This window comes from Athene cunicularia (assembly GCF_003259725.1).
Source record: "Athene cunicularia isolate RWA chromosome 2 unlocalized genomic scaffold, athCun1 chr2_part1, whole genome shotgun sequence".
Taxonomy (NCBI): Eukaryota; Metazoa; Chordata; class Aves; order Strigiformes; family Strigidae; genus Athene; species Athene cunicularia.
The window spans coordinates 30,269,629-30,284,484 of NW_020799095.1; the positions used below are offsets into that span (position 1 = coordinate 30,269,629).

At 39.1% G+C, this 14,856-nt stretch overlaps 1 protein-coding gene across 2 annotated transcripts in view; it reads right to left on the bottom strand.

The window, feature by feature from the left end:
- Positions 1 to 2,931: 2,931 nt before the first annotated feature.
- ITGA8 (integrin subunit alpha 8) overlaps positions 2,932 to 14,856 on the bottom strand; it is a 101,117-nt gene continuing 89,192 nt past the window's right edge. For both annotated transcript variants that reach the window (XM_026842925.1, XM_026842926.1), the window contains 2 exons: positions 8,395 to 8,517; positions 2,932 to 7,149 (listed from right to left, as the gene is read on the bottom strand). In XM_026842925.1, coding sequence (XP_026698726.1) covers positions 7,063 to 7,149; positions 8,395 to 8,517 — 210 coding nt within the window. In that variant the 3' untranslated portion in view covers positions 2,932 to 7,062. The remainder of the gene's footprint in view (positions 7,150 to 8,394; positions 8,518 to 14,856) is intronic.

Sequence of the window (14,856 nt, forward strand, 5' to 3'; positions counted from 1 at the left end):
CCTTTGGGTGACCTGTGGTGCCCAGCTGGGGCCCCATCACATCACAGGACTGGAAGACAAATGGTGAAGTCAGGAGTGTGGGGAAAGAGCTGGGGAGCTGCTGCTGCAGTGTGGGGAGGCAGAGGGGAATTTATTACTGGAAGCCCAGGGAGGAGCTGTGAGGTGGCCGGAGGGTAGGCAAGCCACTGGCCTGCAGGAAGGAGTGAGGGCACGAAGATCGAGGCAGAGGAAGAGAATGCAGGGAAGAAATAAGGAGGCCAAGCACAGAGCCTCTCAGTCCTCCAGCAGCCAAGGAAGCCTCTCTTCATGACAGTTCCGGGGCAGTGCCATGCACTGGAGCCAGTCCGCATCTCTCCAGGCTCTACTCCTCCTTGGTAGTACTCACACCCCCTGCTGTACCTCCCCTTCTCCTGCAGACCTGCTTAGGAGGTCTCTTTGAGGGGCTAATTGAGGGGTGGATAGTTAAAAGCTCACCAACTCTTTCTGAGTGTGCTTGAAAAAGACGACTCACATTTTTCTCCTGCACTTCAGTCCCACTCTTCAGAAAAAGCATTTCTGAGATACTAAAACCAGCTAAATGTGATCTGTATAAGATCAGTATATGCTTGACACAGCATACCAACTGCAGCGATAATGCTGAAGAGTCCACAACATGTTTTGCAAGATTTGCTCTGAAAGACATTGCAGTGAGTCAATGTATTGGAAACCTAATGGCTTCACACAGATGTTGTTTGCTTAAAATGGCTGGAGGGTCAAGTTCAGACTTACTTTGTTCTGCTAAATTACAGAACAAAGACTTGGCTGGTTGCTTAGTGAAATATCATTGTTAGTAATGTCTAAGTGCTTCATTAGTACCATAATATAATAAATATAGAATTAAATAAAAAGTAAACTTTAAAAATATCAAGCAAAACATTAATTACAGCCAAACTTAAATGGGATCACTGCCATCTTCCCTACATCAATTCACTTTTCAATTTCATTGCTGACTTAGTTGTGCCTCCTTCATCTTTAGCAAAGAATTACTTCAGTTCAACTACTTAAAACTGTGTATAAGGACTGAAGGTGTCTACCTATGTAAGAAGCTTCTTAATGTATGTAACAATTGATAAACAAATAAATAAGTAAATGAATCCCTCTTAAACCCCCCTCTACTCCTCAGTCCTCCTGGGTAAGCCAGGCATAGACAGAAAGTTTCCACAAAAGATTTAGTTTTTACTGGCTTGAAAAAAATGTCTTTTTCTATTACCTTTGGATAGCAGAGTCTGTACTACTAGAGTGAAAGATGTCGTACAGCCTCAGCAAATGCTGAACAGTCACTCTGAAACAGCAGTGAAGCCAGAAGCTTTTAGCAGACGCTGGAACAAATTCAAGTTTCATGTCTTTGCCATCTCCTTCCTTCTCTCAAAATCAATGAAGTGAATACAGCCCTTCATTTAAGAATGAGAGGGATTCACAGATAACTCAGTAATCCTGTCACAGCTGCAGAGATATTTTTTCCTTTCATTATCTAATTACTAGGGAAATGGTCTTCCTCAAACTTTGCATGAGCAATGAATCAATCAGTTGGTCACTGTGAAAAAAAAATCACTCTAGTAGATCATTAGTCTTGTTATCTTCTGGGGTCACAACTTCTCATCTGCTGTAGCTGAGCCATATTTCCAATCCATCCATCTTACTAATCAACCTTCTTGTTGTTCCTGATCTACTCTGTGGTAACATCTGTGTGTTTAAAGGTTTGATTTCTCCTCTAGAGCCTCTAACCCTTCCCTTTAAGTCATTTATAGTTAACGTTTTATTCTGCAGCCTCCTTAACTGCTTAAAAGTCCCTTGCGCCCAACTACCTTGTGTTTATGCTTGTACCCATTATGCTTGAAGGGTAAGGCTTCTGTGGTGTCATGTTCTCTAGAAAAACAAATCTTGCCTAATTTTAGTCATTGAAAAAATTCAGTCTTCATTCTTCTCCACAGGAAAGGTTCTTCCTGGTATACTGAGTCAAATTGTGAATGGCTGATCTTACCGCTTAGTTTAATGATGCTATTTAACCATGCTCTGCATGTTCTCATTTACAGGGCATATAGCAGAGGATGATAGACTGTTGAATCTTTAAAATCTTCTGGTTTTCACATTAGTTGGCATGGGAGTGTTTGTTATAACAAAGTTATAACACCCTTGGAAGTCTTGGCAGACACTTGAGATACGTCCTGATGCATCTTTTGTGCCTAAAACCAGTAAATATAAATCCAGATCTAAGCCTGGGTCTCCTGTGAGACCTCACTGTTAGTTTAAATGTATTTTCTTTCAGCTTTTACTATGCTGACCTAACTTCTCCTAAATGCTATTAAAATATTGAAAACAACCAAAAAAACCCAGTAAGGCTATTTGAAGAGCCAAGAGCTTTTCAAATATATACTTCATAGATCTTACAAAGGATTTGAGATTCATGGAAAATTTTTGCAACTTCACAGATTGTTTTCTGGTGCTGCTGGTATAATGTGATAAATGGGCAGATTGCTTCTGCTGGGAAAATGTTAAACCTTCATGACCAGGAGAGCATCAGAAGACAGATGTTGTGTGGGCTTTTGCCATACACTTGATTTGGTTGCCTTTTATTTGTCTTGTGAAGATAGAAAATGTGCCCTCCCCTCCACAGCTTTTATGTGAGGATTGCTTGGTATTTAGTCTTTACAGTGATGATAAAAGAGGGCACACCCTGGCCCTCCTTGCCATGAGAAATGGGGGATCTAAGGTCGATGTTTTGTTAATATGACTCTGAATATGTATTTGGGTAAACTGCTGAAAACTAGCCCCTGCAATGTACCGACCATTTCACATAGCATCCTGAATTCTGCTCTGCTGCTGTTATCCTGAGATTGCTTCTGGAAAAGCAATACTGCCTAACACAGTCCAGTTTTGGAAAGAGTTGCTGAAGTCTGCTTTACAAACTGTTACTGAAACAAAAAACAATGCACAAGCAAATGAAATGTGGTACATCAGTTAGATAGAGCAACATGATGAGAACAAATGAAACCATCTGAAAAGTGAGTTGAACAATTACTTCCATTCTTCTTTTCTAAAAATCACTGTGTACAGTAGGGTAGCATCTTGGATTGTTAAGTGCCCCTCAAATACAACATATAGGCAAAACAAGAACAGTCTTTCAATATTAAAAGCATTCCTGCTGTGTCACATCATGGCGCCTGCCTAAGCTAAATTCAATACTTTTTATTGTCAAGAGGCACTACCATCACGCTACATTTTAATATGGATCTTTGCCAACAATCAGAAATAAAACACTCACTCATAAACAATTCCTAAACGCAGTGTGTCAGATGGTATTTCATTAAAAAAAAGTTTGTTACAATGTGGTGGAATACTGTAGGCCACAGCCAGTTGGGACTTTCTTTCCCCTGAATATCTTTAGGTGTTTTGTCGGTTCCCAAAAGGCTTTTTAGGTAGTATGCCATGCCTACCAGAAGACTCTTCTTGCTAATGGATTTAAAAATCACAATTAAAAGGTAAAGAAAATCAGTGCCACTTTCAAGAGATGTCTAATGTAGGAAACGTGTAAAAGCTGTCAGGGCAAAAAAGTTGAAGACAGACAAAACTGTAAATGAATTACAGAATGGTGACAAGAAAAAATTCTTGTTAACAACCTGTTGGTTAACTGAAAATTGTATTTGCTAAATGTCTCTGAAGATTAAAACCATAAGTAGCAACATATTCAAATGTACTGGTCCATGTTAAGTAAATTCTGAAATTTTCATAAAACAGAAAATGTCACTTGACACTTGATACCTTAGTGTCTGCTGCATGGGTAAAATAACTGGGCAGCCTTTCTCAAACTTGGCAAGAATCATGTGAAATAAAAGATGAATGTCTCTCTGTTTACCAGACGCTGTGGTGGTCATAGCAATAAACAGTTTTAAAAGGCTTTAATTTCTAAAGTAACCTGTTTTTTCTGCTCTCTGGACTACTCGGCAATTAGGAGCTCACCGCATACATTTGGAAGTAAGTGTAAGGCTGAATTACTTTTACAGAAAGCTGAATTTAGTAACTCATTACAAGGCTGACATCACAGAAACAAAAGTTCAGTCATGTAGGGATGTGGCAGAGGTTATCGTGCAGCACATTACTAATATACTGGGGGGGAAGATTATGTCAGCTGCCTGCTAGTGTCCACAGCCAGGATGCAATCTCCCCAGGGGATAAACACTCTTGGCAAGCACTGAAACCCTGCAATCTTCTTTACAAAGCTGTTTGCAATTTGCAGCCAAAGCTATCCACAAATGCTGGGACCAAAGACTACAGTCCTTGACAGCACACGGCTCCAGACATTTCCATGGGGGAAGTTTAATCTACAAGGATGTAGAAATATAAAACAAAGTATTGCTCAAAGTAACTGTTTGTCAGATCATGTGCCTCTAATTTGGTTTCCAGTGACATTACACAGCTGCAGCCAATGGATTCCAGCCAGGTCCAGCAGTCACTGAGGTTCTTTTTGGTTTAAATTTAGTATCTGAACATGTTTTGCCCATCATTAAAATGGAGAGTAATTGCTCAAAAGTGAACCATAGATGCTACAACTGCAAAGAACTTATTAGGTCACCTGCTCCTATCCTCAGAGCAATGCGGGATTGAAAACACATTGCAACAAATACTGAACAGAACTGTGTTTGTTTTAGTTTTTTTCCTATTTTTTTTCTTTATTGTAATCATTAATCAGTATATTCAAAAGTTTAAAAAACAACCACAAATGCCAGTGTAAACATGCTTCAGGTATATAAGTAATATAAAGTATTGCACATACAAAAGTCCTATGTTCAGTATCTCCTTATGGTGCTATTTCATCAGAGTTGTGCAGATGATGTGACTGTAATGAACTAGCTGATCTTATTTCAGAAGCTGCTACACACATTTCTGTATTTACAAAAGCTAGAAGCTCATTCTTTTTCATGGGAGGATGGTTTTGCCTGGAATGTATGGGATACAGAGGTGTGCAAATATGGGACAGGCTTGATTTGTGGTAGTATTTTTCAGCTGATCTCTCTAATCTACAAGAGGTCATCTTAAACCCATTTGGGGGAAGGGGTCTGTTACTGGTTTTCTTGGGGACTGGGAAGTGATCAGACCTCCCCATCCTCAGAAGCACCTCCATTTTCTGAGGCATGTCTCTCCTCCTCTCATTAAATCTCATGGGCACACTGCATCTGACAAGTTAAGGACTCCATATAGATCTTCTTGCAAATTTGCCTTAGATATGAAGACGGAACACACCTACTCAGGTTTCCTAGTTCCTGCTTGGATTTCACAGGTCAGTCTGTGCAAGAAATGGTAAAACTAAAAAATCTCCTATCAGCTGACAGAAGTGACAATATCTCATGGCTTGTCCTGTCCTGAAGTCTTAGGAAGAGGAAAGGCAGGTATCTAAAGGGAGCCAAGAAGTGACAGAATGGATAAGGCTGTTTCCTGATTAAAAAGCTGGGATGGATTGTAAAGAAAAGGAGCTCAGGAGAAGAAAAGTGAGGTCTGTTTCAGAAAATGAACAATCCCTCCTGAAGGTTACAGAATATAGCTAATTTCACACTCACAGGCAGCACTGGAAGACTCAAGCTTTCAGGCACAAATTTGCACAGCTCAGAGCTTAAAGCCCCTGCTAAGATAAGGACCATTTTCTGACAGAAGAGAAAGAATGAAGCCTTCTCTTCTTCAGAATTCTCGACCCAGAAAAACTCAAAATACTACATGTGTATTTTTACTCTTTACCTCAAAATATCTTTCCTTCTTTTTGTTCATGCTTGGCTGGCTGGCATTCTATTTTTCTGCACAAATACAAATCCTGCCCACCTTCCCTGAAAGACTTTGCTTAAGAAATAATTATATTCAGCTCTAAACTTTGCTGAAATCAACACTTTAAATAAGACACCAGCTTATAGATTGTAAAATTAAAAAAAAAAGGCAATGATTTCCTTACATGAACAGTGTTAGAGTGTATGACACAAATTAAACAGAAGACACAATGGCAGTAGCCCTTCTATTTCAATAGACCACTTCAACAAAGTAACAGGGCAATGGCAAAGAAAATTCTCCCTAGCCCCAAACCCCCAAGCTTTCTCAATATCCCCAGTGTGGCTGTGATAATTTAAATCAGTGTTTCACAAATGACTGTATCCTGTGTCAGCTGTACAGGTGTCAGCCATCAGCAATGCAAGGAGAGGGTAACTCATCCCCTGCGCTATACTGTGCATGGATTTAGTTATCTGGGTGTGATACTGCCAGCTCTGAGTTGAAAGAGATACAACATCTATTTGTTTATCGTATGTCTCATCTTGTGAAATGTTGCATGAATCTTCTGTTTTGCAAAATACCTTGTAGCCAAGAAAGATGTATTCTATTGCGTACAATGGATTTACTTCTCTATTTACATGCAAGGCAAGTACATGTTTTCTATTTTTTTACTTTCTTCTCTCAAAATCTAAGTTGATGCTTATATCAGATACTTATCCTGAAAAGGTGGAAAAATAAATAATTCTGCCCCATCTATAAAGTTCTTTATAGACTACCTTTGTTTTTCAGAAGTACTTTCACAGTACTGATATACTGCTTGTCTCCCTGAGCCATAATTTCGTAAAAGTTCTTGTTCTTAGGGAGGTGTCAAAGGTATTCCGCATGATACAGTAGCTTTTAGAAGTTTTGGCCTGGTCCATCTTCTAGACCATACAGTAATGCAGGTGTTCTCTCCTTGGGAGATTTGGGCTTGTTCTGGAAGCATCTCAGTATACCACATGTGTTCGAAAGCATCTGCTGAAACATAGACTGACTGGAATATGGGATAAACATTCTGTTCCGTGGTTGAGTATGTTTGTAAGGCAGTGATAAAGCTGCTTTCTTTGGCAAGGATGGCCATCATGTGGCATGTTCTCAGAACGTTGCATAGATCAGATTACAACACCATGTCACTTGCAGCTACAAAGGAAGACTGGTGGAAGGAATCTTTCATTTAATCCTCATCATGTTTCTAGTCTCAGGCAGGTTTCTGACTCGAACTGTCACTCTCTTCCTCTATGCATCAGTAGTCTTGTTATTTGTCAGTTGTTCCCTGTCAGCCATGTCATCTTGAGGGGGTCTAGCTCTGTCAAAGAAGCCACACTGCAGGAAACAATCAACAGAAACAAAGGCGTCATGGTAAGACAACCACAGGAAGACTCAGCTGCCGTTTGATTCTTCACTCATTCAACCTGAAAGGTCGGGTAAAATCTACGGGAGGCTGATAGACTATGAAGAAGCTTGTTTATTTCTATACAAATCTTTCCCTAAGAAAAATTACAGTTTTAGGTGCAAGGCATTGAATTTCAAAGTATAGCTTTAAAAATTCAAATTATATGAAAGATGTCTTTGTAGAAGATGTAAAGCTGATACTGACTTATTCTAATGAGAAAACTGCTAATTTCAGTTCAGCAAGACACGCGTTCATAAAAGATGTTTAGATTGACAAATAGTAATAATAACAGAGGTGGAATATGTGTTGGGAAATGCGCACAGCACGGTGTTGTGACCTGGACTAAAGATCACTAAAGATGAGATTCTTCCCACCTTATTTTGTCTCAAAGTTACCCTTTTGGTCAATAGGTTGAAAGTTATGAAGGCTTCACAAGCGGTCAAAGGAAAGTACCACCAAACGGTAATTCCTCTCATCCTCCCATGCCTTACACATAGCTTTTTGCTGTTGTTAACTGACTAGGTGAATCTGAAAAGTTAGCTGGACACCTAACCCATAAGCTTTAGACAGCTAAAGGCAGGTGAGGCATATCCTAACTTAAGAAATTACTTGAATTATTTTTAATGGGAACTGAGAGGATGGCCACAAGCTATGTTCGCTCCCTGTTATATTGCAGTTTCCAGAAACTTGTCTTAAAACTTGTGAAGGGAGTGTAACAACCAACACAGAACTAGAAAACTTTTAAAACAGAAGATATGAGATACTAATATAAAAGGAAATCTTCTAAAAATTAATTCGCAAAGCTGGGAGTGTTGTTACATGCTGACAAAAACTGGAAATTCCTGAAGTATGCAGAGAAAACAAAGTTAGAGTCACTTCTTTTTGAACGTAAACATCCTGAAAAAGAGGATCATAGGTCTTGGGAAATGAAGCCAAACTCTGTATGCCCATTTATAACCAGACTTTAATAATAATGGAGGACTTTGAAAACAAGTTCCCTGGATAAAGGTCAATGACACTAGCATGTCAGAAATGCCAAAACAAAAAAAGACACATGTGTATTGTTGCTTTTTCTCCAAAATGCTAAGGATCACAGAATTACAGACTCTCTTTTTCCTATGTTAGTATCTTTCAGGGTTTTTTAAGGCAACAGTAACAGTAATAATGCAACATACCTTCCATAAAGCTAGGGTCAACATAGCTAGTACCAGTAGTCCAAGAAGTATTGCTAGTATTATAACCCATAAAGGGATTACAAAGGAGACATTTGGAGTGGACCAAATGACAGATGTTCTGATCTGAAATGAAAAAAATACATTAAACAAATAAAAATTAAGCAAGTAAAGCAAATCTGACAGTAGAATACAGAGGTTCTAATCATTCACTTCAACAGCATTTTGCAGATTAGAAGTATACATTGCTTGGAATTCTTCCATGTTGGCTTCATTTACTGTAAGTTCCTTTCCACTTGTTCATGATAATTACTAGAAATGGGATTTGCACATATACAAGTCTTGTCATATCAGACATATGAATCATTTTCATTTAATACAGAATAGCAAAGAATACCCTTCTGTGCAGATGCTTCAAGAAAATTCAAGGAGCAAAGTTCTACTCCCATGTATGCTGCTACAGCCTAGGCCAGTATAACTGACTTACACTGAATTACCCTAAAACAACCGTTGACTTTAGCTCAAACTCTTAATTCAAACCACAATAGATACCAGCTACATTAATTAAATTTTTGCTGACACACCAGTATATACTTTCTTCTTATTATTTGTATTCAGCTAAGCAGTCCAAAAATGAAAGTCAAGAAGAGTGCATTGTCCTTGTGATAAAGCCTAATGAACAATATGTTACACTCCTTAAAAGAAGCCAAGCATATGGATTATTACCTAAATGGGAAATAAGCATGAAACACTCTCATTGTCTGAGGCTCTAGAACGCAGGTGTGTATAACACGAGTTATCAAAGGTTTTAATTGACTTGGCAAACTTCGCTCTTTCGACCTTCATCTTGACAAAGAGTAATAATAACCCTTCTGTATTTCTCCTTCTGGGGCCATCCACATAAGTAACCTCCTCCTCACTCTCCCTTCCATACCTTGTACCAAATTTATTCTATGCTCTCAGAGTCTGCTTGGAAGGCTCCTCGTCAATCACATTGAATATTTGTTCTCCCTGCTGCTCCCAAGTGGGAAGGAATGATTTTGAGCTTTCCTTATCTGCTCAGCTACAGTTACATCCCTTCAGTTTTAGTTTATTTTGTCAAACTTTCCTCTTTGTTAGCCTAGGAATTTATTTCTCTCTGGGGTTTTGTGTTGGACCTCTTTCATTTACTCCTAGACAACCTTAAAGAGGATAAGTATGTGACAGATGAAAGTTATTTCCTTCTTGACAAGATGAAATCAGTTTGCTTTGCAAAAACTCTCAAATGATCTTCCTTTTCAGTGATTGAGGTACATCCAGGAAATCTATTCTTCTTGGCTATTGCCCAGTCCCCGATCTGCATGCATTGCAACTTCTCTTTCTACTTCCTTTTTGCTATTAACTCTCTGATTGATGCACCTTAAATTCAGCACAATGCTAATTCCTTCATTCATGGAACAGCATCCTAAGTTTGAAGAATGGACACAACTCTAGTCCAGTTCAAAATTAATGCCATTTTTGTGCCTCTCACCTTTCTCCTTGAGGATGGCAAATTTCAGCCTTTCTGCAACACCTAGCCCTTTCCCTTTTCACTCTTTCTCATGATCAGTCTACTTCCCTAGACTTTTCATTCTGCAAGCACCAGCACATCTGTCTCCCAGCTACTGTCACAATTAGTTGGAAGATACTTTAGAATAGTCCTTTCCACTTACTTCATCTGTGCAGCCAATTGTTCTCTGACATGGCACTTAGAAAGATGGCAGTCCGGTGAGATCTACTGATGCATGTATTTTTTATAGCATCCCTCACTGTTATGGGACACAGATCATAGTTGAAATTAGGGATAAACTTTCCATGTGGGATACTGCTTGCCTTCTACCAAATCTTACGCTGAAGGTTACACAAAAAAAAATCTGAGACACTGATCAGTCCTTCTGGGGTTACCACTTTAACATTAACCTGTATCCTGAAGATTAATTGCTTGCAGTGCTGGCCGTACTGTCGTTGATCTAAACCCACACTCAGCTAATATACTTCTCTGCTGCAGCTGTAAATAGTTATTACTCTAAAAGACTTTAAAAAGATAGCATATACAAAGAAGAAATATGTTAGCCAATTAAAGCAAGAAAAAAAAATATTTCAAGGCAAACAGAATTAGTAAAAGAACCCATGAAATCCCACCCACAGTGTGACCAAGTGATCAACTATGCCACTGTGGGGATACCATTCCTTCCCCAGACTCCTCTTTGGGTTGCTTCTTAACAACCGCAGAACTTCATAGGCTCTCTGTAGCATTAGATTCAGCAACAGCAGTGCTCATTTAGTAAGGACAAAATGTTTCTGAATGGCTTTTCTTGTGTCTCAGAGTGGTACTGCATCTGGGATTAAAGTGCAAGGGCAGAGAAAAAGGTCATCTGAACTGTCTGCAGAGATTCCTTCCAGAGAAAAGACAGTTAAGGAATAAGATGAATGTAAGTAAAAGGCTTATGTTGCCAGGGAAATCAGAAGAGATGCAGTCATGATGGGCTGCACGAAGCCTGTAGCAAGCAATGAGCTCAGATGTCCAAGGAAGAAATAATTTCCCTTCTACTGCTTGAAGATCCTTGTGCATGCTGCCCTGAGGCAAGCCTTGAAGACCTGATCACATATAGCACAAGAATTGGGAAGTGCTGACAAATATTCAGTGGGCCCCAAGACGGCAAAAACTGAGACTGATTAAAAAACCCCAACTCATCCACACTGTACGCTTCCTCTGTTGACAAACTCTGTGGTACTACATACAAGAAGTTATAATTTTTAAATTATTATTTGAAAAGGATCTGATGCTATTAACGTACAGTGTGAGTACCTTAACTGAGCTTCACTACAGTTTCTGTTCTAACACTATCACTTGTCTGAGCATGTTGCTGTGGACCTGGAGCAGTAAAGTGATAGACCACTTACCAAAATCATCTTAACAAATATTTGTAAACAACAGCAAAAAGTAAACCCAAGCAGCACTTTCTGCCCTCTCAACTTTGAAAAAATGACTGACTCCATTTTAGAGTAAGATCAAACCTGAGGGAAGACCCATTTGCTTGCAAAAATTTGATTTAGCTATTTCTGGTACTGATAGCTTGAGCCAAATTCCTAGGTGGGACAATGTGAGTGAGAAAAATGCAACATGAAATGGAGTCTGCATCACTGCTCTGGGCTGGACTGTACATTGGCAAACCAGACCAAAAAGGCTCTGGCAAGCTGCTGGTCAGCTATGGATGGGTTGGTGGAGGGACAGCCTACTGAAATTGTACATCCTCAATATGGAAATTATCAGAGTGGGCAAGTACCTCTGTAGGAAGGATTTTTTATTTACAGATTTCTTAAGATAGTATTTGACTGAACCATATCTGTCTCCATGGGCACCAAGTCCACTTTCATCCAATCTAAGGCAACTACTTCAGAACCACAGGTGCTCTGGGACAGGGATGAACTTACCTCCTGCCAGTGTTGTCCAGGATCTGAATAGCTCATAGGACTGCCTACTGATTGCACAGGAGCACAGCAACTAGACTCTTAACTAATGCACTCCAGTGCTCCAGTTCACTGTTCAAAATTAGGTGGGGCCAATCCAGACCTCAAAGCATGTTTGAGATCCTGCTGAAATCAGTGGAGACAGTCCACTTCATTAGGGATGGTGGATTTTATTAGGCTTTGGTAAAGCCAATAGTAGTGTATGCAAGTACAAGTACCTATGTAGCAATTCTGTGTCCACATTTGTGCACCACTTCATAGATGTTTGCTACATTTGCATGTTGTGTTTTCTTTCTTCTTAGGCTGTGAAAACAATAAGGCAATGTAGCTCTTCTTGTGAAACCTATAGAACACCTATCAGCATGGATCCAGAGAAGGATATCTGGGTCTTCCTGAGGAAAAACTGTAACCAATTATGAGTGATGTAGCAGTGTTCAGCCTTGCTTATACTGCATGGGTTCATAATCCTCTCTCCCTTCTTCCTTCTGTCATTCTGCCTTTACAGACAGTAGAGTGTAGTTTACAGTGTAATTTCAGTAGCTCAGCTGAAGCCTGACAAATGTTTAAATATAAGCAAGAAACTGTAATCTTACAGAAGTGCAGAGCATCGTGTTTATAATCCTTAGATTATCAGCAATGAGTAAAACAGAGAGCAGAAATTTGGTCTATCCCACATCAAGCAGAATCCTGCTACAAAGCTGCCACATCTCTTGCAGCAGGAGTGCAGCGAATGACTAATGAAATATTTGTCTGCTAAAATCTTAAAACCATCTTGTTGCACCCACACCCATTTCCCATGAATCCTTCTTTGTCTTAGGTTTTTGAAAGCAAAAGAAGGGTTGTGCTAAATGCTTGAGATATATTTCCTGAGCAGGAGATTATATGTAGTCGTCAGTCTCACTCCTGCCTGTGTGCATTACCAGTAGAATATAACACCCCTGGGCTGCCGCTTTTTATACTCTATACAAAGACTTGCAGGGCTGCTAATGCAATTCTTGGGGAGCAGTTTGACACTGCAAGTCCTGAACACCCACAGAGTTGAGGCAGAAGCTGGAGGGGAAGAAAGAAACAAAGCATCCCTTCAGTTTTGCCTGCCTCGTTTCACCATTTCCACAGAAGACTGTCCCTCCTCCACCCCATGCTGTCCACAACAGTTTTACATATGATTTTGATTTAAGACAAGTTTGCATTATTCAGCTTGGATTTCTGTTCTTCTCCATGTGGTAGGTTTAGTACTGCAGGATCAGAGCCAGGGAACGTTTTTTGGAGGGATTTATCTGTTTTCATCTAAGGTGGCCAATATGAAGAAGTGGAATTTTTACAAAAGTGTTGCATGTTGGCACTGTACTTCAGATGTATGTTGTCTTTCCTCTCCATTCAGGACTCAAAGATGGTCTTATACTGAAAACAGTGGTTGCTTCTCTGTCAGGCTGGTGAAAAGCACACCTGACAGACTTGAGAGGAGCTATCTGACTTATGGCCTTTCACACTGCTGAATGCCTCACACCTCTTGTATGCAAAGGGGTGACAAGGAATGCCATCTGCCAGCCAGACAGCTATGGACAGAGCCTTTGTCTGCTATTGGAAATAAAATCCAAGCTGATCTTAGCACAGAAGCTGTCTAGTAGTCTTCAGAATCACTGTTGTAGTTCCATGAAAGTCACTTGTTGCTCATGCAAGTATTTCCATAGGGAGGCTTTTATTTTTCTTTTTTTAAACGTGCCACAGTTAAGCACATTGTAAATAGATAAAAGAAATATTAGGGCTTCTGCCACTGTTTTTTGTACAGTTTGGATTTTGCTCCTGATTTGGGTGCTACTCAGTGTAGCTTCAAAATTGTCTTTGATTCCACTGGAAGGCAGCACAACTCAGAGAAGCCTATGTAGTAAGCTGCCGGCTTATCCCACTTGTCCTTTAAAAGACACAATTTAAAAATAAAGATAATTTATCTATAATTTAATGTGCTACTTTAAGAAACAGTAGCTAAATTTATTATTTCTAATGCTATCACTTCACTGCATATGATGACCTTCCTCTAATCATTAGTCACTTTGCTTACAGGGACTGAGAAACAAGAACTAGTTAGTGCTTCGACATGTTCCCATCCTTTGCAGTACAATGTTTTTGTACGGTCTGAAAAAATGCTCAAAATAAAATGTAATAGCTCCCTTGAGCTTGGAGTCATAATTAATATTGACATTTATGTTTACATTTTACAAATGTGTGTGCCAATATATTTCATTAGGAATATAAGCACATTTAAAATTAAAGTACTGTCACTGTGTAATAGCTAAAAAAAGTTATAAGCCTTAGTCTGAAATCAATTTTACTCACTGTAGGACACTGGTCAAACAGTTTAGACTAAAGACATCCCCCTCTGAAGATGTTATCAAACATTTAAGAAAAGCAATCATATTTTATTAAAACCTGGCTCAAGAATCGTAAATTAAAATGGAACAAGTTACTGCTTATTCTAACTCTGTACTTTTTATAATAAAAAGTACTTTCACCTTGCACATGAAATTAATCAAGTAGGATAGTAGTATTTACCATAATAATACCTCTAAGAAAAAACAGCAACTTTCTCTTGAATGATACAGTTGTTAGCAAGGAAATCCAACCTGTTGTACAATATATAGTTGCAATTCCAAGACTATCAAAATGAATAGAAATATTTTTATTGGTGGCAGTAGATTTTAATTTAAGCTCCACTAAGTTCCAAGCTAATTTTCTCTTTCATGCCATTTTCACTCTAGTATTTTACTATAAAAGATTCAGATTTTCTTACATTTACATAATTTTTCACACACCTATGTATCATGACCCTCCGTTCAAGATACAGATCTATATTCCATGATGATGGAAATAAAGACCTCAGTGCTGCAAATATGACCACATGACTGTGTAGGTTACTGATGTGTATGGGATTACTCATGCCATTAAAATTAAATGGACTTATCAGCCTGCATAATTGGA